The sequence below is a fragment of the Perca fluviatilis genome, chromosome 12 (assembly GCF_010015445.1).
Source record: "Perca fluviatilis chromosome 12, GENO_Pfluv_1.0, whole genome shotgun sequence".
Taxonomy (NCBI): Eukaryota; Metazoa; Chordata; class Actinopteri; order Perciformes; family Percidae; genus Perca; species Perca fluviatilis.
Genome location: NC_053123.1, coordinates 19422434 through 19449591, shown reverse-complemented (window position 1 = coordinate 19449591; position 27158 = coordinate 19422434). Strand labels below are relative to the sequence as shown.

At 43.4% G+C, this 27158-nt stretch overlaps 1 protein-coding gene across 1 annotated transcript in view; it reads right to left on the bottom strand.

Moving 5' to 3' along the window:
* Positions 1-27158, bottom strand: part of igsf3 (immunoglobulin superfamily, member 3) — a 71260-nt gene that overhangs the window by 9683 nt on the left and 34419 nt on the right. The window contains exons 3-6 of the mRNA XM_039817708.1: positions 20930-21349; positions 17144-17530; positions 13544-13951; positions 9740-10165 (exon numbers count right to left, since the gene is read on the bottom strand). Of these exons, the coding sequence (XP_039673642.1) occupies positions 9740-10165; positions 13544-13951; positions 17144-17530; positions 20930-21349 (1641 nt within the window). The remainder of the gene's footprint in view (positions 1-9739; positions 10166-13543; positions 13952-17143; positions 17531-20929; positions 21350-27158) is intronic.

Sequence of the window (27158 nt, the reverse complement as noted above, 5' to 3'; positions counted from 1 at the left end):
AGCCTTGCTCAGGAATATGCATTTGTAAGAATGTTTTCTATGGGCTGAAATATGTGCCACCAGAAACTGAATTTCAATCATTTATATTTGAATTTGAATTGCTAAACTTGAATAATTGCATTGAAAAACTGAATTTTAATCACATAATTTGAAATTGTATTGTTTAATTTGAATCATTGCATTGAAAAACTGTATCTGAATAGTAAAATTTGAAATTGAATTTATTTCGTTTGGAACTGAAGTCCAATAAAATTTGATCCTCACTGAAAATTCAACTCTCTCTATATCTGAGAGACAGGCAAGTCATAGGTGGGACTGGCAAGTTAGCTAGCATGATGCCTTCTATTTCTAGATCGAAACGAAAACATTTCTACAAAATAGCTATAACATTAACAACAGTTAAACAAAAGACCAATGCATAGCTCATAGTTTTCTGATTGATTTACTGACACAAATCTGAACCAATCTCCTCCTGCATTCTTTTTTTAATCAAGTTTCAATTTTTACAGCAAACAAACTCAAAATCAAAACACACAACTGTATTGTGTTGGTAACGAAACCTCCTGCATTCTTAAACAAGCCCCTGCATCTCCAATTTTTCTCCCTCTTAGCTCACACTAAGCGTTGCTATGACTGACTGACTGATGCCTAGGGTCATAGCCATCTGCCCTAAAAACCTCACCATTACCAACAGATTGCTGTGCATGCTCAAATGATAGCTGTTTGTGATTCTGAATCTGCATATGTGCACTATACATGCAGTATGTACACATTTGGTTGAATTCAAAAGATGCATGGCTGCAAGGCATCGCCAGACCAGCCTTTTGTGCAACGGCATTTCAAGGTAGCATCTGAAATGATGACATTATCATTGCCTCGGTACTCCCTAGAGACTTGGTACAGTAGGAAGCCTGACAATCTCCCCATCCGGAATTATTGCCGAGCCCTGCGGAATCCTGGCAATCTTTTTTTTTTTTTTTGCAAGAGAATTACCTCCAAACCTCCTGAAGTGAAACCATGCAGGATTGAATTGGCACAGGACAAAGCAATTCTCTGCCATTCCCATTTGAAGTTTGAAGCGGAAGCCAGGAGAAAAACTGGGGGCTGAAAGCATGTTGCCGTACATCTGTGTTTACAGAGATGCCTTTTCAAAGCTAAAATAGGCTAATTATTCAAGCCCTATTAGGTATCATCATGAGCTATTACTTGATAAACATAAGAAAAATAAAAGGAAACAAAAAACTTTTTATGCCCCAAAAACACCTCCTAATTTCTCCCACTGTGAAATGCCTCAGTAACAGAACAGCGACTTCACGCAGACCAGCTGGTCACATCCTCTGACACGTGTCCATTCACTCTGACAGTGAGGTTTCTTCTTTCAGCTACAGCCATCCTCCACAGTTACATTGATGCATATCATGACAGAAGCAGCAGAAAATAGGCTAAAACTTCTATCTGATGTACTTTATGTCATTTTGTATATGGAGCAATGATGAGGGAAGATTTACTATGTTGTGGGAAGAGATCCAGCTTACAGTTCAATCAAACACCGTTCACAGGGCCGTTCATCATGTATGTGCATTCCCTCAACAGCAAGAGAAGTACTGTGTTCTTGTGTGTGAGCAAGGATGTCAATACCTATTTTAAGTGTGATCACATGTTCTTTGCTACTGTTTCTTTAATAAGACTCAAGGGTGCATCCACAAGACAAATCCGTAATTGGAAACACTTGTTCTCAATGCTTTGCATTAGTTCATGTGCCAGTCAAACCTGGCCTTGGTGAGAATGAAAGTGTACAGCAATTTTATATGCCTTAGCTCCTACTTTAACTCCTCTTTTTGGTTTTGATCGGTTTATTTTCTCCACAGGTAAAAAGGGACTAAATGGTGTCCTTGTATACTGAAGTAGAAGACAAAAACTCTCAGAATAATTTTAAAGTTAACTTTGAGCATTAATGTTGACAGCCTCTCATACACGTCACCTGCCTCTGTGGTTTCCAGGACAACCTTATATCCATGAACAACGTGGCATGGCTCACTGTATTTTATTTTTTGGTAATAAAGGGCAGACTCATTAAACAGGGCCAAAGCCTTTTGTTTACATCACCAGGCATGATTAAATAAAATGTAATTAAAAGTCTGATTCCTGCTCTGCAAAATGCTTGAAAAATATTATATTGGGTGGAATGGAGATGTAATCCAGACAGCTGTATCCAGACAGAGTGCCTCCTACCCCCTTAACTATCTCAGCACCACTGGAGGTACTTGTGTTTCAGCAGTTTTCTGGGCATGTAGTGTCATTACAGTACACACAAACATACACAGTACATTCACTAATTGGCTCATTGAACCCTTGTCTTACCCCCTTCCCATGTGTGCCACATTTGTCGTGTTTAATAGCTACAGGAACTGCAGAGTTGAGACAAAGCTGTCTTTATTCCTTTTATTTACCATTGGAGGTAAATACACAAAGGCTACAAACAGCAGCCTAGTTTTGATAAGGAAGACAGATAACAAAGGGCACCCCGAACGCTGCACAACAACTCAACAACTGTTGTTTATGAAGCAAAGCAGATGAAAACTAATTTGAGTCCAGGGGGAGGAGGAGAGTACAGTTAAGGATGCTACTGTGGCATGTCAGCACACACTAACCACAGCTCGCACACATACACACACACACATTTTTTTTAGGATGACTTCAAAGGAGCTATGAAACTGCTTGGCCGAGTCGTCATAGGAGGAGAATACAGCCCAAGATTGTAAATCCAAGAATGTTACCCTTTATTTTTTGTACTAGTGCAGTGCCCGCTGAAATGCCGATTGCTGGCCTGTGGTATAGCTGCTTGTAGAATTCATGCAAATCCAATTGTAGCCTACCCCAAAATTACTTACAGAAGGACCCCAAACCACTTCAAATGCAACTCCCCTGTATACCCTACTACTAACTTACTGATTTACGTGAAAGAGAACGTTACAGATTCAGAATGTAATCACAAAATATTACAATGAAAATGTGGCGTAATCAGACATTAGCGTCATGGACTCATGGCAGTGCACTACCCACATGGCCCGTTATGAGCGCAAAACAGCACATATCTGCGTTTATCAACCACCAGAACCTGTGTGTGTGTGTGTGTGTGTGTGTGTGTGCACAGAAAGAGAGAGAGAGAAGAAAAAAAAAAAAAAAAAAAAGAGAGAGAGAGCGAGAGCGAGAGGTCTTGTGTAGTATGAGCGACTCATAGGTTAATGTAAAGAGTCGGGTGAAAGATCAGAGTGAAATCCATCGGACTAACGGTTCGAGAGATATGTGCATAACACCCCCACCCCCACCCCCACCCACACACACACACACACAAAGATGTTCCTGCAATTTTTAGATAGATATAGAGGAAATTCAATTCATTTCCATTTCTGTTTCATGCTGGAGCTCCAGGTGAAGTATTTTAATATAGGACTATGGGTTGAAATGTCTACTTCACCCCTCTCATTTCCCCTTCATTACAGTCTTTGTTTTGACCAGTCTTCCCTTCTGCCTTACCATAATCTGTCTCTACTGATCACATTCTGTCTAATCATCTGACATTAACATTAATATTCAGCAGCCTCACCTGTGGTTAATGAATATTAATGAGGTGTAAATGAAGTGTGGACACTGGAGGTACTGGTGGGGTCTCTGCCTAACATTTTGGCTCTTTTTAAATATGGTCTAATATGTACCTAATGACCACTGAGCTGACATCCTATCCACTGGGCCAATGCTTCCACTTAGTTAAAGGAGGCCAGAGTGGGCAAGAGGCAGGTAGAAAGAGACATAAAGAGATGAGAGGGATGAATAAAAGTAGACCCAGAGAAAGGGATGATATGTTTTTAAAGAATACAGGATGGGAGAAAAGTAGGAGAGTTAAGGGATGAATAGGCAAACTGAACGGATATTCATAAGGCCCTACTAACAGAGAGCTGCGGAGTGAGAGAGTGTGCTGAGGGGAGGGAAAGAGCCTGGAAAAGATGAGAGATATGTAAAAGACAGAAAGTGAAAACATGCTCCTGGGGGGATTTTGGAAAGCAGCAGGCAGTCTCTCCAGCTCCACTCCAGGACTTATAGTCTTAATGGCTGCCTGCTCCGCCTTTAGCTTTAGCGTTAGCACAGCCATGGGCTAATCCACGGCCAGGACCCAAAGCATGTCAGGACTGAGGGTTTTAGACATGCCCTGATCCCTTGCAGAACAGCTTACTTTGACTTGCTGCTCCTTGCCAACCTCTGCAACTACACACACAAAATGCTGCACATCCGGTCTAGACCTCTGTCACAGGGGGAATAGATCAGAGCAGGCTGTTAGGCAGAGGCAATGAGAGATGGGGTTCCACTGACTGAAAAGTGGCTCCTATGCTGAACTGGGAGCCTAATTTCTATGCTAATGACTGCAATGTATCTATGATCCCATTGTGTCAGAGGGATATTACCACTCCTCATTCCTCCCCTTTTCAACTCCCACTACAATATCATTAAGACTGGGCTAATTACGGGGATCTGTGCACGCAACAGCAGCCTTGAACACACCATGGCAGAGCCCCCCACACACACACACACACACACACACACACACACACACACACACACACACACACTCCACCCACCATATAATTCCTATTCTCTACCAGCAGTGCGAACACACTGATGCACTGACTGCACTTTCCCTCTTCCTGCCTGCCATTCTGAGAGAGTGATTGCTAGACACAGGCTGGCCCAACGGGAAAACGGATGCACAAGAGAGGGGTGAGACAGGGGGTCAGGGCAGGGGAACTCTTGGAGATTAATGGCCCAAAAGAAGCTGCCACGGAGGGGAGAGCAGAAAGACATATCAGATCGAGCTGTGTGCCTGTATGCATGCCTGTGTGTGTGTGTGTGTGTGTGTGTGTGTGTGTTTGAAAGGGGGACTGCCAATAAGCATAAAACACATTATGCCCATTAAACCACAGAGAACAGTGGTCCTTCACTTAGTACAGGCAAGATGCTGGTGTGTGTGTGTGTGTGTGTGTGTGTGTGTGTGTGTGTGTGTGTGTGTGTGTGTGTGTGTGTGTGTGTGTGTGTGTGTGTGTGTGTGTATTCAAGAGGCGGCACTGCTGAGCCTCTCCTGCTTTGCTCCAACTAGTAGCCACTGATTTACATTGGGAGGAGCAGCAACAGTGTAGCTAGCTCTGAGTTACGACTTCAATTACACCAGCAGCAGGACACAACACGCGCACGCACGCACACACGCGAGAGATGGAGAGACACAACACATCTCACACATCTCATTGCGTCTTTAGATTGGGCTGAAGAAGGAAATGAGGCCCGTGTTATGCACAAGAGATAGTGTAAGGGTTTGCCCTTGTGAGGAAGAAGATGCAGGAAAGGAGCCTGACCTTGAATGTCTGAAACAGGCGTGATTAATCAAAAATCTTATGAAATTATTTTCTGTTTCAGTACACCCCTCAAAGGCTCTTCATTAATCACCCATTACGATCCTGTGTGTTCATGTGTGTGTGTGTGTATATGCAACAGACGAGCAAGTACACTCTGATTATTTGTATATTGTATACTGTAAGAAGTAGAAGCAAGTTGTGTGTTGCAGACATACAGGCAGCCCATATACGGAGTGCTGCCTCAGGTGAGCTTGTGGGCAAACTCAAACTATATCCACTGCAGCTGAAAACAGGGCACAGAAAACATTTACAACCCTGACACGAACAATAACACTGTGATAAAGTCGCTATTGTGTGCAAACAAGCACAGCTTCCATATCCTATTATTTATGAAATACTGACAATGGTGAAGAAGCTATTTGAAGAAAACTGTAAACATAATGGAGAGAATTATGAGGAGGAGAGAGGCAGGGCATTATAAAATATTGAAAAAGCACAGGAGTGAGAAAGAAGCTGGGGGCGGGTGGGGAGGGAAACATGCAGCTAAGTGAGAGTGAAGGGGAAAAAAGACATTAAAAGAGACTTATGGGGAGAGTGAGAACAAAATGTAGAAAGACAGAGATGGAGCGGGAGCGAGAAAGGGAGACATGAGGGTGACAGGACTTAATGAAGATAGACAGCTTCTATCCATGCCCCGATAAGCAGGAATCTCCAATCACCGCAGTGACGCCAATGCTATCAATAACGGCTAGGTGGTACTTCACCAGCATGAAAGGAGAGCACATGTGGCATCTGCTTGTGCCAGCCCATATTAAATGGTAAGATACCCTCAAGAACTATCAGAGAGAGAGAGGGGGGGGGCAGAACAGAGAGAGCATATAAGGTAGACCAAGATAAAGAAGCAGAAAGTAGGAGGCATATATCCTCTAACTCAAAGTGCACCCACAAGAGAGTAAAACAAGAGAGGAGGATAATAATAAAGCAAAAAAGGAATTCATTCCTGCGTCGTGATGTTTGATCATGTGAGTGAAAGGTAGCCAGGCAGGCGTAGGTGTGTGAGGAGAGATGAGGAGAAACTCTAAGTGGGGCACCCCCCACTCCCCTCCATTCTAGCTAAGCCAATAACCAGACAGTCTTAATATCCCACTCCTCATGCCAGACACACATGCACAAATGTGCACATGCACACACTCAAATGATGAGAAAAATGTCTTCAATTCCCAAAACCATCATTAATCTTAACTCCGGTTCTATTAGGGAAGATTCAGCATAATTAGTTTTGTGTGTTTTCTGTGTGTGCGTGTGTTTTCTGTGTGTGTGCGTGTGCATGCGTGCGTGTGTGTGTGTGTGTGAAATGAAGAGTGTGTTTTTGTGTGTGTGTAGTTTGAGTTATGAGTAGATGATATTAGATTGTGTTGTAGAGACTGAGGCTTCCCTGGTGATCTGCCAAGCTGAACATGTGTTTGCCATTATTGCATTTCAGACAGAGACAAAAAGAAAACTCAATCAGGTTAAATCTAATATTACAGTATGTGGAACTGTATACCACATGTTTATGGGTTTTTTGTGTGCGTTTGTGGAGATCCTCCGCTGTGAGGGTTAATACTGAATCGTGTTCTATCATAAAATAATTACACTTTTGCTCTGGGAGGTAACCCCCTTCTCCCCCAGTGTGTATGTACTGCATGTTTGTGTGTAAATGAGCATGATGGTGTTTGTGCTCCAGTGTGTGAAGTGGTTCTCTGCATGAAGTCTGTGGTGGATAATTCCAACACAAGGCTGCCCTCACAATGAAGATAAGTGTGTATGTGCATGTGCAGATATGGTGGTAAACCTCTCTAATATGACCCATAGGACTTGGACAGGGGCAGTGCGCTGCTAATGCAATCTGGAACAGGAAGTATGCCTGGCTGGGTCTGCAGACACCTCACTAGTTTGACAGAATGTCACGCTGACTGATTCTGTGTGGGTTTGGTCCTGCTTTTATCTACATCCAGCATCTGACAACTTCGCTTTTGCTAATTCAAGATGCATGGATGTTGGATGAAGGGCACTTTTTCGCATGCTAGTTTTCACTCTCCGCTTTTGAAGTTCTCCAATAATTTAATGAGGAGCGTTAGGCACATGCACTCATCTTTCTTCTGAATACAAGATGGTGGTGAAATGGACCATCAGAAACCTGAGAGAAACCGTTCTACTGTTGTATCACGCAGTATCAGGGGAGAGGGAGGCTTCTGTATATATGCAGAGTAAGCATATGGAAGCTCTCAGAGGAACATCACAAGAAACACGGTTGCAGGGGCATTCATGCAAGAACTTCAACACTCAACACAAGCATGTATGTGCACACATAATGCTGGTGAGGCAGCTCATACATATTGAGCAGGTACCTCTGGAAGAATGATGTAAAGTCTCAATTATGAATCTGGTCAAATGCTGTGTTTGCTCACACCTCATTACACACACTCCCCTTTATCCCACTTCTTTGAGGGAGGGACTGCAAATGCCAGCTGCTCATTTAGCCAGGAGTGGTTAACATTTAGGAAAACAGAGAGGAAAAAGCAGATGGGGAGGAGAGGCGTAAGGCAAAGAGACATCCTACATGCTGACAAATGAATCATCGGTCTAAATGAAGGTCTGACTGCACAATTAAAAAAAAAAAGAAAAACAACACAGGAGGTGGAGGAGACGAATGCAGAATGACCGGGCCCAAGCCGTGTCTCTGCAACCAATGAGATAAAGGAATTACTTACTCGCCCTCCCCTGTGAGATAGTGCCCTTACACACAGAATGATCGCACCGTTATGGTTACTGATTGACTTTCAGTCAGCAACTGATCACATCATCATGGTTACTGATGGCATTACCAAGGTAACTGATCACTTTGTCATGGAGACACTGATAGAAAAAAAGAGCAGAAGGAGAACCCGGTATTTTTTCCCCTGCAAAATGTGTGTGTGTGTGTGTCCTTTTTCAGGTTAAGGATAAACAATGTAAACTGCACACTGGTGGACAGGGAAGGTAAATGAGCATTCAGGATGATAAGTCGATATCCAAACAAGTCCTGAAGGGCCCGGGGGACACTGTGTGTGTTCTGCGTGAATGGTTAAGGTCAGAGCACAGTCAGTAAAAGCACCTTCTCTGAACTGCGGTGCTTCTGTATGAGTGTGTGTTTACATCAGTTTGAATTTGTGCGCATATCTAGATCAATAGCCACAGGGAATGAGAGACTATATCTACTGTATATGTGACTACATTCCACTGCCTCAATTTAAAAGTGTTATTGATCAACACAGTCTGCCTCTAAATCTCAAAAAAGTATCTTACTTATCCTCACCTAAACATGGAATGGGCCTTCAGGCTGGCAAAGACACAAGCTTGCACATATCTATTCACACATTGCTCATGGTCACAAACATAATGTTCCAGAAAAACATTTGGCATTTCAGAAGTTGAAAACATTTTTCTCATCCCGCCCACATACCTTACTCATATTCCTCCCGCCAAATCTAAGAAAATCTGGATCCCATTGGTACTTCAGGTACCATATTCCTTTACTGGACTGCTTTGAAAGCCAGACCACAATGTTTTCTCAGCAGGGTGAGTATTTGCCTCAGGCACATTCACCTGAATAAATGAAGTATCATACTGTTGAGGCACAGCAGACTGGGCTAAATTGGACCAGTGTGTGTGTGTGTGTGTGTGTGTGTGTGTGTGTGTGTGTGTGTGTGTGTTTGTTGTTTGTGTTGAGCCACTATTTGGGCTGTGTCTGAATGGGTTTTGCTCCATGTATGTGTGGAGCACAGGGGGCCAATGAGGGAGATGTAGACAGTTTAATGCCTCCGCTGAGGAAAAAAGTTCAAGGACAGATCTCTTTATCACACTTTCTCACTCTCTCGGCCCTTTGCTTGCCTCTCTTCTACCTTTTTCACACAGTTTTCTCTCTCTTACTGTGGGTTATTTAGCAACAAATTCACTGTGCTCTATTAGAAGACCCCACCATGCCCTACACACACACACACACACACACACACACACACACACACACACACACACACACACACACACACACACACACACACACACACACACACACACACACACACACACACACACACACACACACACACACACACACACAAATTAGTGGCTAAACCAGAGACTACGAGCAATTAGAGCAGGCAGACATCCTCTAAGCTCTGCAGAATTCACTCATTGTGTATGCGTGTGAGTGTGCATCTGAATTTGTGTTTTTGTGTTTATCCCTGTTTGTGTGTTGGTCTATGTCCCTTCTAATTAGGTGTGTGTGTGCCTGGCAAGCAGCCATGCAGCTTTACCTGGCTGTAGGACACTGATGCCAAGCAGGTTGGAAGTGCGGTTGGCTACTCTGCTCCAGCTGTTGTCGTAGTTCCTCCTCCACAGGACGGCTGTACACTGGTACTTGCCCGCTTCGCGACGCCCAGCCCTGGTCACCGACAACCGGAAGTTGGTGTTGGAGTGTGAGCGGTCCACTGTGGTGCGGGTACCCAGCCCCAGCAGCTGCTCCCCCCACTGCAGCGTGCCCTCGCGGGTGAAAGTCACCAGGTCTTTGAACTCTCCCTGATCCTGGTCGCCAGCTTCTGGGCCAGTCGGCATGAAGCGCCAGGTCACGGAGGTTGGGACACGAGGGTTGTGACGAGGCTTCACCAGGCACAGGAGGTCAAAGGAGTCTCCAAAGGTAACAGATGGCGTCCGTGATGAGGCCGACACCATGAAGGAGGACTCTAGATGGTGGAAGAAGTGGAGAGAGAATGTTAGGAAGTGTGAAAAATGGCCTTTTATTTGATGATGAATGATGAACCCTTGAAACATTGCATGTTATAGCACAACACAGCCTGGGTGTGTGATTGAGTCTGTTCTCTAAAAGCTTAAAGTTCAGTAAATAATACAGTTCATAATCGTTTCCAAGAAGGAACTTTCCTTTTAACCCTTGTGTTGACTTCGGGTCACATTGACCCGTTTTCAATTTTGTTTTATATAAGAAAATATGGGACGTAGAAATAAGCGCTGAAAATGTGTAGAAGAAAAACAATTTAAAACGTTGGAAAAAAGCAAAAACAAACAAAAAATGGGAAGACGGTAAGACAACACGAGGGTTAGGCATGGCCACCAAGAGAAACAAAGTCCCCTGCTGGAACAAATACAGACAGCATTTACTTGAAGTGCACTGCCTAATCATTAAGCGCCTAAAAGCCATTTAGCCTATGTATGCATGTGTATGTACCCTGTGCTTGTGTCTCAGTATAAGTTGGGTGCTTGACTGTGTGAGCACGCCTCAAAATTAATGGGTGATGCAACAAAGAAAGCCCAGGGGAGAGATTTCCTCTAAGCGCTGATGTTCGATCTATGCCCAACTCCTAGCCAAGTCTAAACTATCCTCATTAAACTAGAAACAGTGAGCCAACTCCATATGTTATTGCCAAGATATCTCTACACTGGAGAGCAAGGGAGTCACAAGAGAGAAACTCCATGGCCCTTTAACAACCTGGCCCTGCTGTGCCTATTTCAGGGCATTTCAATGAATGTGAATAACTGAGCTTGAATATGACAAAGATGGTCACACACGGATAAAATAAAAGACAGAGGGAGGTGGAATGGAGAGATGTTGATGAAGTCTGACTTTTGCCAGATCAGACAATTCATTTTCTTGAGACTTTGCAGATTTCTCCATTATGTTCTTGTCAACAGCGATGTCGCTTTCTCCCTGTCCCTCACCCTCTCTGCTTCTCTGACAGCATGACCCCCGCTGTCCTTCAGGGTGTGTAATCAATGGCTTTCTGTCCAGACATGGCTACTGCTGGGACAGCTGCCTGGGGATGTAATTCTTTAATAGACAATAATTCTCCCCTCTCACTCTCTCATCTCCCTGCGACCCTCTTCCATCCATCCATTTCTCCCTCACTGCATGCCTCTGTGACAGAAAAGAGGATTTCACGCTGATCAATTGTTTTCCATACATCTCTGTCTTTTTGTTTGTGTGAATGTGCATGACTGCGTTTGTTTCGTTGACTGTAAAAAGTGCTTGTGGTTGAGTGTGAGACTACTATACACTGGCATGTGTGTGTTGTGTGTGTGTGTGTGTGTGTGTGTGTGTGTGTGTGTGTGTGTGTGTGTGTGTGTGTGTGTGTTTGTGTATAATAGGCTTCTCACTTATACACCCCAGACACCCTTAAGTCAATCAGCTGGAAACAATCCTCATTCAAGCATCTTTGTCTTCACCGTGGCAACAACAACACAAGGCACCCAGAGGACATCCCTCTCCCATCCCCTTTAGGTCTTGTCAGCGAGCACAGGGAGTCCATATGGCTATGATTTAAATGAAGGTACAGTGACCATATATAATATCTTGAGTTTCAGCCTATGGAACAGTGCACTCATAGGACAGGTCAGTGTGAAGCACAATCTGAGATCAGAAGGAAACTGGGGCACAAGTTTTTTTGCTTTTATTCATTAAGTGAAGGACTAAAGAAGTAAGGAACAAAACTAGAGGAGAAAAAAGCTGTACACAGGGAAAAAGTTATCTATCTGGACGGCAGGTTTAGGTCCAATAAAACTGAAATTGGAAGCTATAGTGAGAAAAACGAGGACCAAAATCTGAGATGAAGTAAAACACACTGACCGTCACACAACAGCGCACATTTAAAAAAGCCTTTGATCAACAAGCATAGAGGAGAAGGAGAGGAGATGTCGTAGAGTGTAATAGAAGAGAGATGAGCAGCTTCAGACTTCTATTCCATGATTTGCATAATGTGTCCCTTGTTCCTCAAACTAATGTTTCTGTTGTGGCCCGAACTTAACAAATGGCCACTTAAAAACTGACATCTCTTCTCTGCAGCACGGCTGTGTGCTGCTGCAGGGAGTTAATCCGTTGGTTGTGTGTGTGTGTGTGTGTGTGTGTGTGTGTGTGTGTGTGTGTGTGTGTGTGTGTGTGTGTATGTATTGAGCACAGTCCTACTGGTCTGCCAGCTCCTTACTGCTCCGCTCCAGTGGCTTCCTCAGGCTGTACGGAGGATGTTCAGCTTAACTCAGCACTGACAGAGGAGACCCACAGACTGTGAAACACATTGCCGCTGCATTTCCATTCTAATAACTCTGGCTAATCCATATGGGTGTGTGAGTGTGTTTGTGTGTGCATCTATGATGGGTGTCACAAAAGCACTGCTCTTGAGGTGTGGCAGGTGGTGTGAGAGTGTATGTGTGTGTGTGACAAAATAGCTCTTTCCCCTGAGCGGTGCATGAATAAACCATGGTGTATTCCTCTATGTGGACTGCATGTTCTGCCTGCGCCATTGATCAGTCTTTAGCAAACCACAAACCATGTGCCCCTTTTTGATTTGGAGCGCATGTGTGTAAGAGGGTTTACATGCCTTACCATGTGTGCAAATGGTATTTTCAATAGGGAGGCTGCCCTGGACTCTACATTTTACTTACACACACATATTAATGTGTAGAATAAGCAGCTTACAGGTGTAGTACATTTCTGTAGTTAAAATTTAACCTTGCCTGGAAATAATAGTAGAGCAGGATAAGCAGTATGGTCGATATGCTCAAGGATATTTAAACCTGTAACAAACTCAGCTGCTGCTAAACTTGAACATACAGACTTAGCATGTACAGGTGGATTACAACTTACTAACACAGCATGAGAGCTGTGTAGTTTGCAATGTACAGATAACATATGCAGCCTGATCACTACTGGATACTCTGTCCCTTTTATCCATATAGCCCATTTTTTGTTGTTGGTTTTGGACTATTTAAAATGAAACAATGTGCTATTTTATGTTATTTTCTGCAGAGTTATGTTTAGTATGTAGGATACTTGATTAGAAAATCATACATACATATGTTTATCATTCAAATTTACCAGATTGTTTACACTTAAACCACAACAAAATAACGAATCCACAAGCTCTTGAACAGAAACTGTTGAAATTATTTATCAGAAATAATTTAGAAAGTAAAATTATATTTCCACTGTGTTTCATTCTGGCCAGCAGGGGGCTGCAGACCCCACAGCACCCCCTCCCCACAGTGTGCCTTACTGACTTGGCAGGATCGGAATATAAACTATATTGAGGTTATAATAGGTTGCAGTAACTTACCAACAGTCTTGACGGTGACTGTCTTGCTGGTTGACTTCTCTCCTATCTTCTCCCAGTTTAGCTCTGGTTCAGTGCCGGTCTGAAGCCACTCAGTGGCTGTGCAGCGGTACTGGCCCTCATCCCCAGGTAAGGCATTATACAGGGACAGAGAGAATGTGTCGGCTCGTACTTTCTCCACACGTATCTCCCCGTAGCTGGAGCGCTCTCTGTAAGAGGGGCTGTGCCATACAGTGCCATCCCGATCGACGGAAGCCACCTCCAGGGCTGGTCCAGTCGCCTGCTTGTCTGTCCACTGCCAGACAACAGACAGGGGGCCAGTAGTGGAGTGGATCGAGCAGATCAACTGGATCACATCGCCCTCTAGGACCTCCGACGAGTTGCTAAACAATAACACTGTGATGTTGCTCTCTGTGAACAAGACAAAAGAGAGAGAGAGAGAGACATGTAAGTCAGCATGTGTAGAGATGGGGCACATGAAAGGAGTTCCTTAAAATCTCAACTCCTCACGCTGAATCCCAGAGACAACAAGAATTCCACTTTCTGTGTTAAAACAACAGGGCACAGGAGGCCAGGGGCAATAAAACAAACTGCTGAGCCTGCTCCCCAGAGGACAGTATCACACAGTCCTGTGCAAGTGCTGTGCATGTGTGTTTGGATGCTTGACTGTGTGCATGCAAGTGAGAGGACCATAGTGTGGTTTGAACTGGCCTCGGGCACATCAGAGTGACAGCCAGAGCTGAGGCCCTGGTGAGTTTGTGTGGGTTGAGATTCTCTTTCGGAACCCTGTGTGGCTTGTTGACCAAGTCCACACGGGCACAGAAACGAAGGCACAGATCACAGGGCTCAGCGGCACTTCAGAAAGAGGAGGAGGAGGATAAAAGTCTTAAGTATTCTCTGTTTTTCTCTCTCTTTCTCAACACTTCAACGTTCATCAAACATCATGACGCTCTGGTTGACCCAAAAGCTCTCTTAGCTGTGCAGGGCCTGTGCTTCAGTTTCTTGGGGATGTGGCTTAAAGTGATGGTTCGCAGTAATTCACCCTAGGGTCCTTTGCACCATGACCTCGAGCCAAACACCCCCCCAGAAGCTTTTTTCACCTGGGTCGAACATTGGGAGAGTTAGCTAGAGTAGCGTTATCAGCTGAATAGCTTAGCGCAGGGGCTAATGGACCCACGTTTGTATCTCGTAAATTACCCCACTAATAATGCCCGAAATGATACCAAACGTCTACAAGTAGTACAAATAGGTTATGCTCTCATAAAATGATGGATTGGAAAGTTTGTAAGTACACCAGAAGTTTATGAACACTTGCCTGCTCTCTTCTGCTCTCTGTTGCTGCTGCTACTACTCTTGGACGAGATGATTTAGGCGCGTTTTATCAAATTACACAACAAGAAGAGTTACAACAAAAATATTTATTAATTCAATGATTAAATAAGGTAATGTCTCCAAACTTACCTCAATTATTACTTGTCTCCTGCTAGTTATACTACAGCACTTACTTTAAAAAAAAAAGTTAAATTAATAAATATTTTTGTTGCATCTCTTTTCGGTGTTGTAATTTGTAGACGGCCCTAAGCACTCGTCTTACAGCAGCAACAACAACAGCAGAGAGCAGAAGCCAGCAGGCAAGTGTTATTTACATAAACTTCTGGTGTACAAACGTGGGTCCATTAGCCTCTGCGCTAAGCTATTCAGCTGATAACGCTACTCTAGCTAACTCTCCCAATGTTCGACCCAGGTGAAAAAAGCTTCTGGGGGGGTGTTTGGCTCGAGGTCATGGTGCAAAGGACCCTAGGTGAATTACTCCGAACCATCCCTTTAAGGTGACTTTTTTTTCTTTTTTCTCCCCCTTAGGCCAAGCTCTGCTGCTGCCCTCTCAGCTCGCCAGCCCTCCTAATAAGCATCAGCTCTCTGGGAATATGGAATAAACTGCTTTCTTACTTCTATCACACTCAAATGAACAAAGGGAAAAGCCTTCATCCTTTTCCACTTCCTTCCTGGCTTTTATTTAAACTGCTTGAGATTTTTTTCCACAGCTAAGAACATTGTATTCCATCACTTTTTTTAGTTATACAAGTAGATACATATATCCTCCTTCCTATAAAATTGTCTGGTTTCTGGAAATCTTTGTCTTTCTTTAACTTTCCCTTTTCCAGCTTTTTAGAACTTTATTCTTTTATTTTTCACATTTCCCCATACCAGCTTTTTCTTCTGTTTTTTGAACCGCAGAATACATTTCCTCTCTATAACAGTATATCCCCTCTCTTTTTTGCACTCGTCCTTTCTATCTGTATGGCAGAGATTCAGTGTGGCATGTAAGTTCTCTCTCCCTTGGTCATTGGAAAGGTAAACTAATCCATCAACCCTGATTTGTCATAAGTGTTTACCTCTGCTTTTCCTATGCTGTCACTTCTGCCTGCCTCTGACTCATCAACTTTAACCCCTGTCGCACCATATTACCAACTCTCACCAAATACCCCTAATTACAGTGAAATTGAATTTTGCAATTTTTGAAATTGCATGTGTGTGAGAAAGCAGGCATGAGAGAACAGTTTGTACATGCCTGCCTGACCACTTCTGCTGTATTTCATGGAAGTTCTCCTCCAATAACCATGGCAATTATCCTGTGTAAACCCAATAAACATATTTTATAGGGCATTAAGGTCTTTTGTTGGAAAAACAAAACCTCCCATACTGAGAGGTTCCCTGGAGACTGCTGCAGGCTCGGGGCCATTGTTCCGACCTGATATAGCAGGGGGTGCAAAGCGGTCAGAATAAGATAGCGCTGGCTGCTTGAGAGGAGATACTACTGTGGTTATTATTATGTTTTATTATGCTGGTAGCAGCTGGCTCCACACACTGTTTCAGTCCAAAGAGACATGGATGTACAGTATAGTAAGAAGAGGGAATGAAGCAATTGACCCAAACTGGTGGAGGGGCGTTTTCCTGCTGCCTTTGAGATGAAGAAACATTTGACTGGATTGACTGTAAATTTGCATCGATCAGCTGCAAGCCTGACACAACCCCACTGGCCAGCCCTGCTTAACCTGGCAGAAGAGGTCTGCCCCAGCAGAACACATTAGTTTTGCCTGGGGAACCACTTAGAGGGCCCTGGAGAGCTAGGCGCCTTTCTCTGCTTCTTTTCTTTCTCCACGCTTTAATTTCATGGCTGTTAGCTCAGCCTCCTTGAGTCCGGACTCTTCTGCTCTCCATTATCCTACTATAGTGCCTCCCCCCACCCCTCCCATCTAAGCCAAGGAAATGGGAAGGACCATAATGCTGCATAACCATCCCTTAGCAATCCACTCAGAACAGAAAATACATCAGGAACAAGAGTAGCATTATCCTTTCCCCTCCAACTCCCAGTTAACAATAGAGTCTGTGCAGCTATCTGTTATAGGCCACCTTGGGAAAGAGAAAGGGGGAAACAGAGAGAGAGAAATAGGGAGAGAGGCTGGAGAGGAGCACAGCATAACACTCCATACTGCCTACATGAAGATAAAACTGTTATTATGAGAAGCTCATCGTTCTTAGTGTAATTGACAACTAAGGACAGAACAACTAAGCCAGTGGCCTCGTGAACAGAGTATTACTCACTGAGCGGCTGGACTGTGATCTGGACATTGCGGGACCTCTTGCTGCGGTCGATGAAGTCTCCCGTGGGTGTCTTCTCCCGCTCTGTCACGCGACAGATGTATTTCCCAGCATCTTCAGGGTGTAGGTGTTGCAGTTTGAGAAGGTGCACGTTGGCGCTCTCTTTACGTACTGTCATGTGGCCAGCCGCCTCACGGTCGACATAATCGGGGCCCAGGACAGGCACGGCACTGGGGCCCACCACGGCCACCGGTGAGCTGCTGAAGACCCACGACACCGAGAAGAAGCGCTCTGGGACATTCTGGGCCTCAATGGTGCAGCGAAGCTCCAGCGGCTCACCGGCCGTGAAGGACCGTCGCTCCGTGCTCACCTGGATGCTGAAGTCACGATCTGAGTGAAAAAGATGGGGGAAAACAGAGGGAACAATCAAGGTTAAAGTGAAATTAAGCAGAACATTCAGAAATGTGGTCAGGTGGCTGCAAAAAAACTTATGGGAGAAAACTCAGCGAAATAACTTCGATATACAAAAATAAAATCCCCTTTCGAATGCTGCACATCATTGTGGCTTAGTAAGATAAGAGTTGTATTCAATACCAGTAAATCTACAAAACCCTTGAATACAGCACTAGATTTTAAACAAAGAAGCAGAATGGAAAAAGCGTAGGTGTGGGGGAGATCTTTTCAAGAAGGGGATATTTGTTACATTCCCAAACAACTTTTCTCTGATGTTTAAAACAAGACTGATGTCTAAAAGTGGGCTCCAATTGAAATGCACAACACTGCTGCCTTGTCCTAATATCCACAGTCTAAATCAGCATGCTGAAAGAGAAAGTGAGAAGATTGAGGGGGTAGTGGGTAGTAGAGGTGGGGGTAAAGGTGGTCAGGGATAGGTGGGGGCAATAAAATAACATCAGTTAGTGTGAGAGAGAGAGAGAGAGAGAGAGAGAGAGAGAGAGAGAGGGCGAGAGAGAGAGTGGGATAAAGGGAGTGAATATAAACTAGAGGCTTGAGGTCACACAGTGCATCACTCCAGTAAAACGCTGATCTTTCAGAGAGCTATGCGCTCTCTCCCCCCTTGGTTTCACCTCTGCAATAAAAAAACAACATATAATTAAAGTTCTCTTCAGCAGTCTGAAACAGAATCAGGCGCTTTCCTCCTCCTGCACAGTCTAAGACGGAACAGACAAAGTAAACACTGCTAGTACTAGCTCTTCCACTTGGCCACATTGCGCTTGTTGTCTGTGCATGAGCGATTGTGCTTGTTGAGTACAGTTCTATTCGCCGTATTAATTTCCAGATGATGAGCACGGTGTGTATCGGAGACTGCTGCTTCGCCTCTCAGTAAGGTGGTAGCCCGAGCTGTAATTACAAAGACTTTAAACAGTCTTCCTGAGAAACACACTCATGTGGAAAAGTTAAAAGCCTGCCGTTGTTATAGAGCTTGTTATGCAGGGGAACCTTATAATGGAGAGGGATATTGTTTACACATACACGCACATATTGAATGCACACACATACTAAAAATGCAGGGGAACCTTATAATGGAGAGGGATATTGTTTACACATACACGCACATATTGAATGCACACACATACTAAAAATGTATATACACACATTTATAGTAACATACAGACTTGTGAACTGGAATGCTGAACCTCTTTTATTAAAAGACAAGCAGCATACAGTATAAATCACAGTAGTGCAGGAAGGCATGTGTAACTTGTGCTGAAACAATCATCAATCAATAAACATTACAATAATTAATACATCTTTATTTTTCTGTTTTTAAATCACTGTAAATTGAATATCTTTGGATGATGAAAATAAGCATTACTTGCAGCAGTAGTGCACATATACATGCACATAATGGCATAGGGGAGAAGCGAAAAGCCCACAGATTCCTTGCTGCACCTATAACAATGAAGACATTGTGTTATGACATATGAATGGGATTAATTGTGAAAGCAGGGGAGCAAAGCTAAAAGGGTCTTGACCTGCTTTGACAAGAATTGGTCACCACTCAGCCTGGAGCTCTATTAAGACCATTTTTACAGGAAGAGTTCAGCTGGGATGATGCAGAGGGATTAAAAAAAAAAAAACAGCCTCGCAGGTCCAGCATGTGTTAGTGTTTACAGCTAATTAGACAACTAAGTGTGAGTAGAATAAGGGGAAAGGAGAAAGTGGGTGATGGAGAAAGTCTGAGGGAGGAGAAAAAATGCAGTGATGAGACATGACTGCAGAAAACGAGAGGTGATGTGAGCGAGGTGAACAAGGGAGGGGGTGAGAGAAAAGAGAAAGATGGTAAAAACCAAGAGCGAAAGGGACATTAGGATTCTGTCCGTTGCTCCTCTCTCTGATGCTGTCTGTAGGTGATTAGCCAGTGATGGGGCTGTCTTGAGATCCACTCCATCTTTTATAATAGGAAGCTAATGGAGGAGCTGCTCCCTCTACTTTCTAAATTTCTCTCTCCGCCTGTCAAATATGCACATTGACATCAAATACACGGGTTCTGCCCAAAAGTATCTAAGTTGTGCCCGCATAATGCAGTAAGTGAGTATGCAAGAAGAAATTAAAATGAATCCACACACAAGTTGGAGCACTCACACCCAGAGCTGCACACCGCAACACAACTCTGCTGTATTCTCTTTGTCACGTAACAACACCTCCATCCATTATAGATTACAGAGAAGACAGAGAGTGACGAAGGGTGCTGAGAGGGGAGCTCTTTGTGCCTTTTGTCTCCTCCCTGAAGTAGCAGAAACTCATCTGACAAACCTGCTTTACATCCGAGTTTCCACTCTCCTTCTCATCCACCCAGCACTATCTGGGGCACCATCAAGTTGTATTGGTCCAGAGCGGATCTGATGCTTAATGGAGAAAGACAAAACGATCCCACTTTGAAGTGATATACTGGCATGAGACACTCGCCACTCCGTGCTGCCTTGGTAATTGAGCTAATGTCAAAGCAGTTTATCACCCATCTCCGTGGCCCTTTCTTGGAAGCATACAAAGAGATTCTTTATGTGTGCGGAATACAGAGCAGGGGGTGTGATGAGGCCAAGTCGGGTGGGAGGTTATGAGTACACGTGAGGAGTCGTAAAGTCGTCTTTGTTTCTGATCCACCAAGTCTTGAGGTTGACGGCTTATTAGATGATTATCAAATGAGGCCTACTCCTCCATCAACCACCCTAACAAACTCGTTCTTTCTCTCACTTACTTTCATCATGCACCCCTTGTTACTTACTCAACTCAATGTCTCCCCGCTACCCCTCCCTCCCCCCGGCTGGTAATTCCCTTCCTTCTTTCCATTAGACAATCTCCTTCTTCAGAGTTGGCAACCGCACTAAACCAGCACGGTTCTCCCACTAATGCTCAAGCAAAAACAAGAATGGTGTAATTGTTGGCAAGGAGTGATTGAAAAACACATTTTTGGCTTCTGATCTCTGGGTCACTTGTTGCCTGGGAAATTGTGTATGTGGAAGCCATAGGTCTCCCCCTGTCAATCACCCACACTGTTTGGAGCTTGTTAAATTATTCTTGGATGTGCTTGTAATGTTGCCCGTCAAACAGACACAAATACAAAAGTGGGGAGTCTGTGGAGGTTTAGTTAAGCCCTTTTTAGTACGCTAATGAGCTTAGTGTGAGATACTGATCAGCAATCAGAGGAAGCCAGCCCATATGCCTGCATGTGCGTCTGTCAAAAGGACACGGGGGACCTAAGAATAGAGCAGCATCTTTACCCTCTCTCGCCCTCCCTTTTTTGTCTCAGAATCTCTTCCCTTTACTCACCAGTGGGCTGAATGCGGAGCTGAGTCTTGTCGCTCTGCTTGCGGGTCATGGCAAACCAGCTTTCGTCCGTGTCTTGAATCCACTCAGCAGCCTGGCAGTAAAGCAGGCCCTGGTCCACCGGCTGCAGCTTATGAATGGTCAGCCTGTAGGACGTAGCGCTGGTTTTATCCAGCCTGAGGTCCCCTGCCGCCATCCTCTGCCGGTACGGTCCCCCAGAGCGCAGAACAAAGTCCCTTGACAAGGTGACCAGCTCCTGAGGGGGTGCGGCCGCGTCCTCTGGGGACCGCAGGTACCAACCCACTGATAAGTGAGTGTGCTGCAGTGTGGTCCGAGACACCTCGCAGGTAAGTTGTAGTGTGTCGCCTTCAACCTTGGACAGAGTCTGGGCTGGAGCTACTACCGTCAACGAATCAGCGATGACTGCAAAAATAAAGAAGAAGAGAGAAAATTAGCAATCGGAGTCAGGAGTCATTTGGTGGCTATTTGGGATGTCGGGGCAAGTGAAGGTTACTCATTTTATGAAAGGGTTATCTGGTCCCTTAAATAACATGAATCCTTTACCTGTCTATAAAAATCTGAAATACCATGTGATGCGGACTGCCCATAACAAAGCAAGCAAGACTATTTTTGTTTACGCCTATTACTATGAAAGTGAAAATAAGCAGGCTTTCTGCTGCAAGTGGTTCAAAATCTGATTTATTCCCCAGTGTAAATAAAAGGTGTTAATGCAACCAAGCTTTTGTTCTGAGGTGATTGCCCTCTATTTCCTCATCCATACATGACTTTCACATGCCATCGTGCATTGATGGCATTTTCTCTATCTCACACAGCCAGATGCCTGCAGGGACCCCTCCGGCACTTCTTTAAAACTGATTATATCCCACTTGGTTTTGCTATAGCAAACATAACAGCTCCACACTGCATCTTACAGCCGCACTCCCTCTCATTAAACTTTTCCAACATTTTCTTAAACACATACTAAATATATAAGCAGCAAGTTAAAATTGCTGAAAACAAATCTACAAATCAAAACAAATCTACAAAACAACCAAGAACAGAGAACAGACTTCAAGCCAGATGGTTGAGAACCATGGAGATGAGAGGGGGGGGGACAGTCAAGAGCAGGTAAGCAACAGAGACATCAAGATGTGATAATTTCAGAAAGCAGGCTGGAAAAACTCGACACATCGACAGAAATAAACATGTATAGCTTTTAAATGGAGCTAAGGGAGTATTTTTGGATGTACCAAGGCGCCGCTGTGTTTGAACAGTGTGCGGAAGTGAGAAAGAGAGAGACCGATAAATCGCCCCGGACAAAAGATTCTAAAACTTCATGCATTTATAAAAGGAAGAACGGTCTTAAGGTCGTAATAAAAAAAAAGTTCCAGTATGTGTTGGCTTGGTTGAGTGTTAGCTCTCCAGCTGTGTATGGCTGCACATGGATGCTATCCTGTTTTCCTCCCTATCATTTATGTAATGCATTACCTCTCTGGCTGAGGCCGCATTGCTTGCTTATTGATGGCTTAACCACACATGCACTAACACATGTGTACCCGCACATATAGACAATACATAAGAAACAGAGAATATACAATACGTCAGTGTTTACAATGGGCAACAGTGAACCATCGAAGCTAGGCTGGGATCAAATGAATTGAGCGAATAATGTTGCCATGTGGCGACTCTGAGCCCTTCTTAGAAACCAGAAAATGGAAGTGCTTTGTCAAGATGTTTGGCTATTCAGGCTCTTAAGGGATTGTCATTGTGAAGACCACAAGCACGTTTGAGGTCTGTGTTTCTCCTCAAGTCACCTGCTATGACTAAACATAAATGCAAGAAAGAAGCTTTGTTCCTCATAATTTGATGCAAGTACTCTACATTTTACAACAATCTGTGGGGGGACACACACACAACGATAGAGAGTTCAGAGAAAAAAGATAGAGGAGGCAGAGAGAAGACGCTTGACATCTGGTTATTGGAGTTTAACAAGACACTCAAAGAAAGACACAGCGATAAACCAGAAGTGGCAGGAAAATAAAGTGAGTAATCAGGGGGGGTCAGACACAGTGGCACTATAATGAGATACAGTAAGTCCAGACAAGAAAAAACAAGTTTCCTGCAATAAGTTTGAAGCAATCTTGAAAATACTGACAACGTCTAACTGAATATGCCCTCAAATCCACCATTACTTTGAGAGCTTGATAAACAGACTTAACAGACTGCCCCTGACTAAATGGTAGTCAGGGGAAAATCTATTCTGCTATGATAAAATGACTAGCATGTGAGTCTTAATAGGACTGTATTAGTGTTTATATACAGATGCTTTAATTATTTCAGGTTTAGGCAATGGTTGCAGGTATGCTGGGGGATAATTCCTCAATATCTTTCATTTATTAACTTTCGGTGGAATCACATTTTTATGTTATGATGTGTTATTGTTCTACGAACGAGTGTTATATAAAAAAATAGATTGGTAAGTGAAGTGAAGTTTTACAGATATGAATTTGTAAAATGTTGATTATGATTTAGTGTCAGTAGAATCAAGGTAATTAATCAGTTTATTTTTATACGTGACTTTGCATACTGTACAATTGCCATGTTGTAATATATATTGATATCAGAATTGTGATAACGAATTTAACTGCCAAGCCCTTTGTTAAAGGGCTTTGTTATACAATTACATGTTTTTTCTGAAAAAGACAAGACCAAATAAAAAAAAAAATTTATTAAACAAGGATCACAAAAGTCTAATTCTGCTATTCAAGGACCTGGCGTTGCCAAGTCCTCTCACTCTGACTCACCAGTCAACACTGAGTGAACGGCAGCCTCGCGTATACATACTGTTACCACAACAACACACCTACGCTACAACCTGCCATTCCCATGGCAACCCTCCCACATGATGCTGGGGGTCTGTAAGAACAGCTGGGAGTTACTACAACAACCGCACCCCCCCAGCCCCCACCTCTGTCCCAACGCCAACCCCTTTGTGGACCCACCTCGGGAACAATGTGAAAACAGCAAGCTGATTCTTGAGTCCCTCAGCCAGCTTCTTATAGAGATATTTAACACTTTGACTTCATCTAAGTCCTCTGGGCCAATCAGATCCCTATGCACAGATATGTCTGGGAAAAAGAACCAATGAGATAGCACCAGCCAATCTCAGCATTTCCCAGGGTCAGACTGAGGTTGTAAACATACTGAGATCATCCACTAGCCCCACTGGCCTCAATCTGGGAAGGATTAAGAGCAGGATGAGATGGCATTCTCTGGCACACACACAAACACACTTATTTGCATCACTTGTGAGGACATCGTATTAAATTATTCTTCCTTAACCATAACTGCAGTGTGCTTAATTATAACCACTACAATGGCCTTAAAAGACTAATCTAAGGCTATTCTATATTTTTCTTTTAGTAAACAAATTGTACAAAAACACCAATACCAACCATAAATTAATCTATTAAGTGTAGCCAAGACCTTAATTGGTTTCCAAAAACTATTACAACACTTCAATGAGACAATTGCACTAGGTAACATGGTTCTTCATTACAATGAATATGGGCACTGTAGTTTATTTTAAGTCAATCTCACATGCAGCAGTAAATTCTCACTAGCACACCAAATCAATCTGACACAAAAATGCTGAAAAATAGTCCCTAACAAAAGTACAATTTACTCCTGTTTGAGTTTCATTTACAAATAAATTACAGGGCCCAGCTGTATTAGGGAATTACATAGCCTTTAAAAAACAAAAGTAGTGACCTGTTTTTAAAGATTTGCACCTTCAGTCAAAATAAATGCGCTTCGGAAGCTCGAAAGAGGTGAAGGACAGACTAACGCACTGATAGTTTTGGTCTGTTTTGAGGATTCGTTGACAATAACAAAAGTGTTTAAATATTCCCAGCTTTGTCCTTTTACCTGAAAATGCAGCCACTTTGCCAAGCTAAAACACTTAACTTAGACATAAAAAATAGTTTCTGAGTACAATTGCCAGATATCATTAATGTCTTTAGAGATTTTAACAAATGTATTTGATTTCTCTCATTAAACTGCAGAAAAAGTCTGTTGAGGTTGATGGAAATGCCTCCTCAGTGCATTTTTTTAACATATTCAAAAAGCATTTAGCACCGTCATTTCACCAGTGCAAAACTGTGCATGTGTTCAATACAACTCAATGTGGTAGTTATTATTACCATAAATAAATAAATGCATTTAAGAACTTTGAGGAATTTAAAGTAATTTGCCTCACTTGTATCACATTCGTAGAGACTGTAATCTCAAAGTACTAGCAATTCAAACATTTCTCACTGATGAATCGGGTAATCTTTCGCATTTTGAAACGGAGGTTCTCGTGTGTGGATGTGAAGAAAAACATGTCTGTGTTGTTCTGCTTTTTTTGACTGACACTGAAGCTGTCAATCCTTTAATAAATCTTTAAAAACTACTCTCTTCCTGCTCTACCTCATCTACAATTTTCGCTTTCATCTCCCTCCATTCCCGATCTTCCCCTACTGTCTTAGTCCTCTGAAGTGAGCGACGGTTGTCATCCCTCAAGCTGGCCTTTTAAGTCCAGTCACACAGGGATAGAAATGTGGGGGACAGGAGGACACAAAAACGGAGGAAAAGAGATTTCGCAAAAACGAAACAAGGGAAAAAATATGATAATGTATAAAGCCTAATCTGTACAGTTTGCATGTACCCAAACCTTTAACATCTCTGTAGTGTGTGTACAATGGCTATTGAAGTTAGAGAGCAATAAAGATTCCTTACAGAAAAAACAACAACAGGAAATCAAATAGCAGCGTTTGTTTCTGTGTACACCATTTTCACATGTGGGTGTTTGTAGGAACAGGTTTAAAGATGGAACAAAAACAGCAGATCCAACCACCAGACACTTTGTGCTCTCTACTGTGGTCTTGACACGGGAAAAGATGATGACCGAAGGAACTGGAAAGATTAACACTGCCCTCTGGATGTTACCACTGCTCTAAATGTTCAGGCTCAAATAAGTACACACTCTCTCCTTTCAACAACACATGTATGCACCCACACAGGTGTAATTCCATTGTGTTAGTGCATGTACTGTATGTGTTCATGTATGTGTTCATGTGCTTATTTGAAAGTGTTAAATGCAAGTGTAAAGGCACTGAGTTTCTGTGTCTGTTTATTTCACTGAGTCTGCTGGTAGCTTAGCCTTACTTGGAAATGTCAAACATTTGCTGCTGGCCAAGTCAGAATGAAGGAGTAGAAATCAAAGGTGTGTAACAATGACAATATCTATTATGTAGCTTTTCTCTGCATATATTTTAATTTGGTTATGCCTGCTGGCAAATACTGCAACAAACTCTGGTCTCAAACCCCTTTGAGAGCTGGTGGGCTGACTAAATTATGGGGGCTAGACTAAATTATGTGCACTTCCATTCTGTATCTGATTGTTATACTGTACATCTTACTCCACAGGTGTTAAAGCGCTGATGTGCCATTACATCCTCTTCTCTGCTGGAAAGGGCCAGTCAAGTTCTTCCACACCAAACCCTTAGGCTGCATTCAGCCAGACTTGACTACCAGCCACAGCTGTGCTGCTGGCCTGGATTCAAACATGGGTGCCACCTTATCTCTGGCAAAACAATGCAGGGTGTCCAGCAAAAAGGTTGCAACGTCATCCGGCAAGATGATTCAACGGTTTCCAAAAACTTGCACACAAAAAATTGTCTAAAATATCATTGTATAATTGGAACTAAGGGGACAAACCCAAAGCAAGAAAAAAGGCCCCAGTCCAAACCCACATAAAAGTATTAGGATGGGATGACCACATAGTTATGTATGTATGTATGTATGTATGTATGTATGTATGTATGTCCTATGGTCTATGGCATTCACAATGCTACTGCCTAACTCTGCAGATGTTCAGCCATAGCTGACATGGTTACCGAGTTTCTGTGTGTTATGGCCATAAGTGTCTGTGTTTGTGTGTTGCTGCAAAGCAAGTGGCCATTTGGCAAAGCCAGTAGGGTAATTATTGTTAATTACTCTGTGAATCTGAGAGTACTGCTGAGAGGAAAATGGAGCGAGTGGGCGTTCTTCTGCTCCACTTAATGGGAGTCCAGCCTCGCCACCAAGCAGCCGTTACTTACTGACCAGGATGCCTGGAACACATGCAGGCGTATTTGGTCAGGAAGTAATAGAAAGAGAGAGAAATACAGAAACTGTGCCTACACCTGTC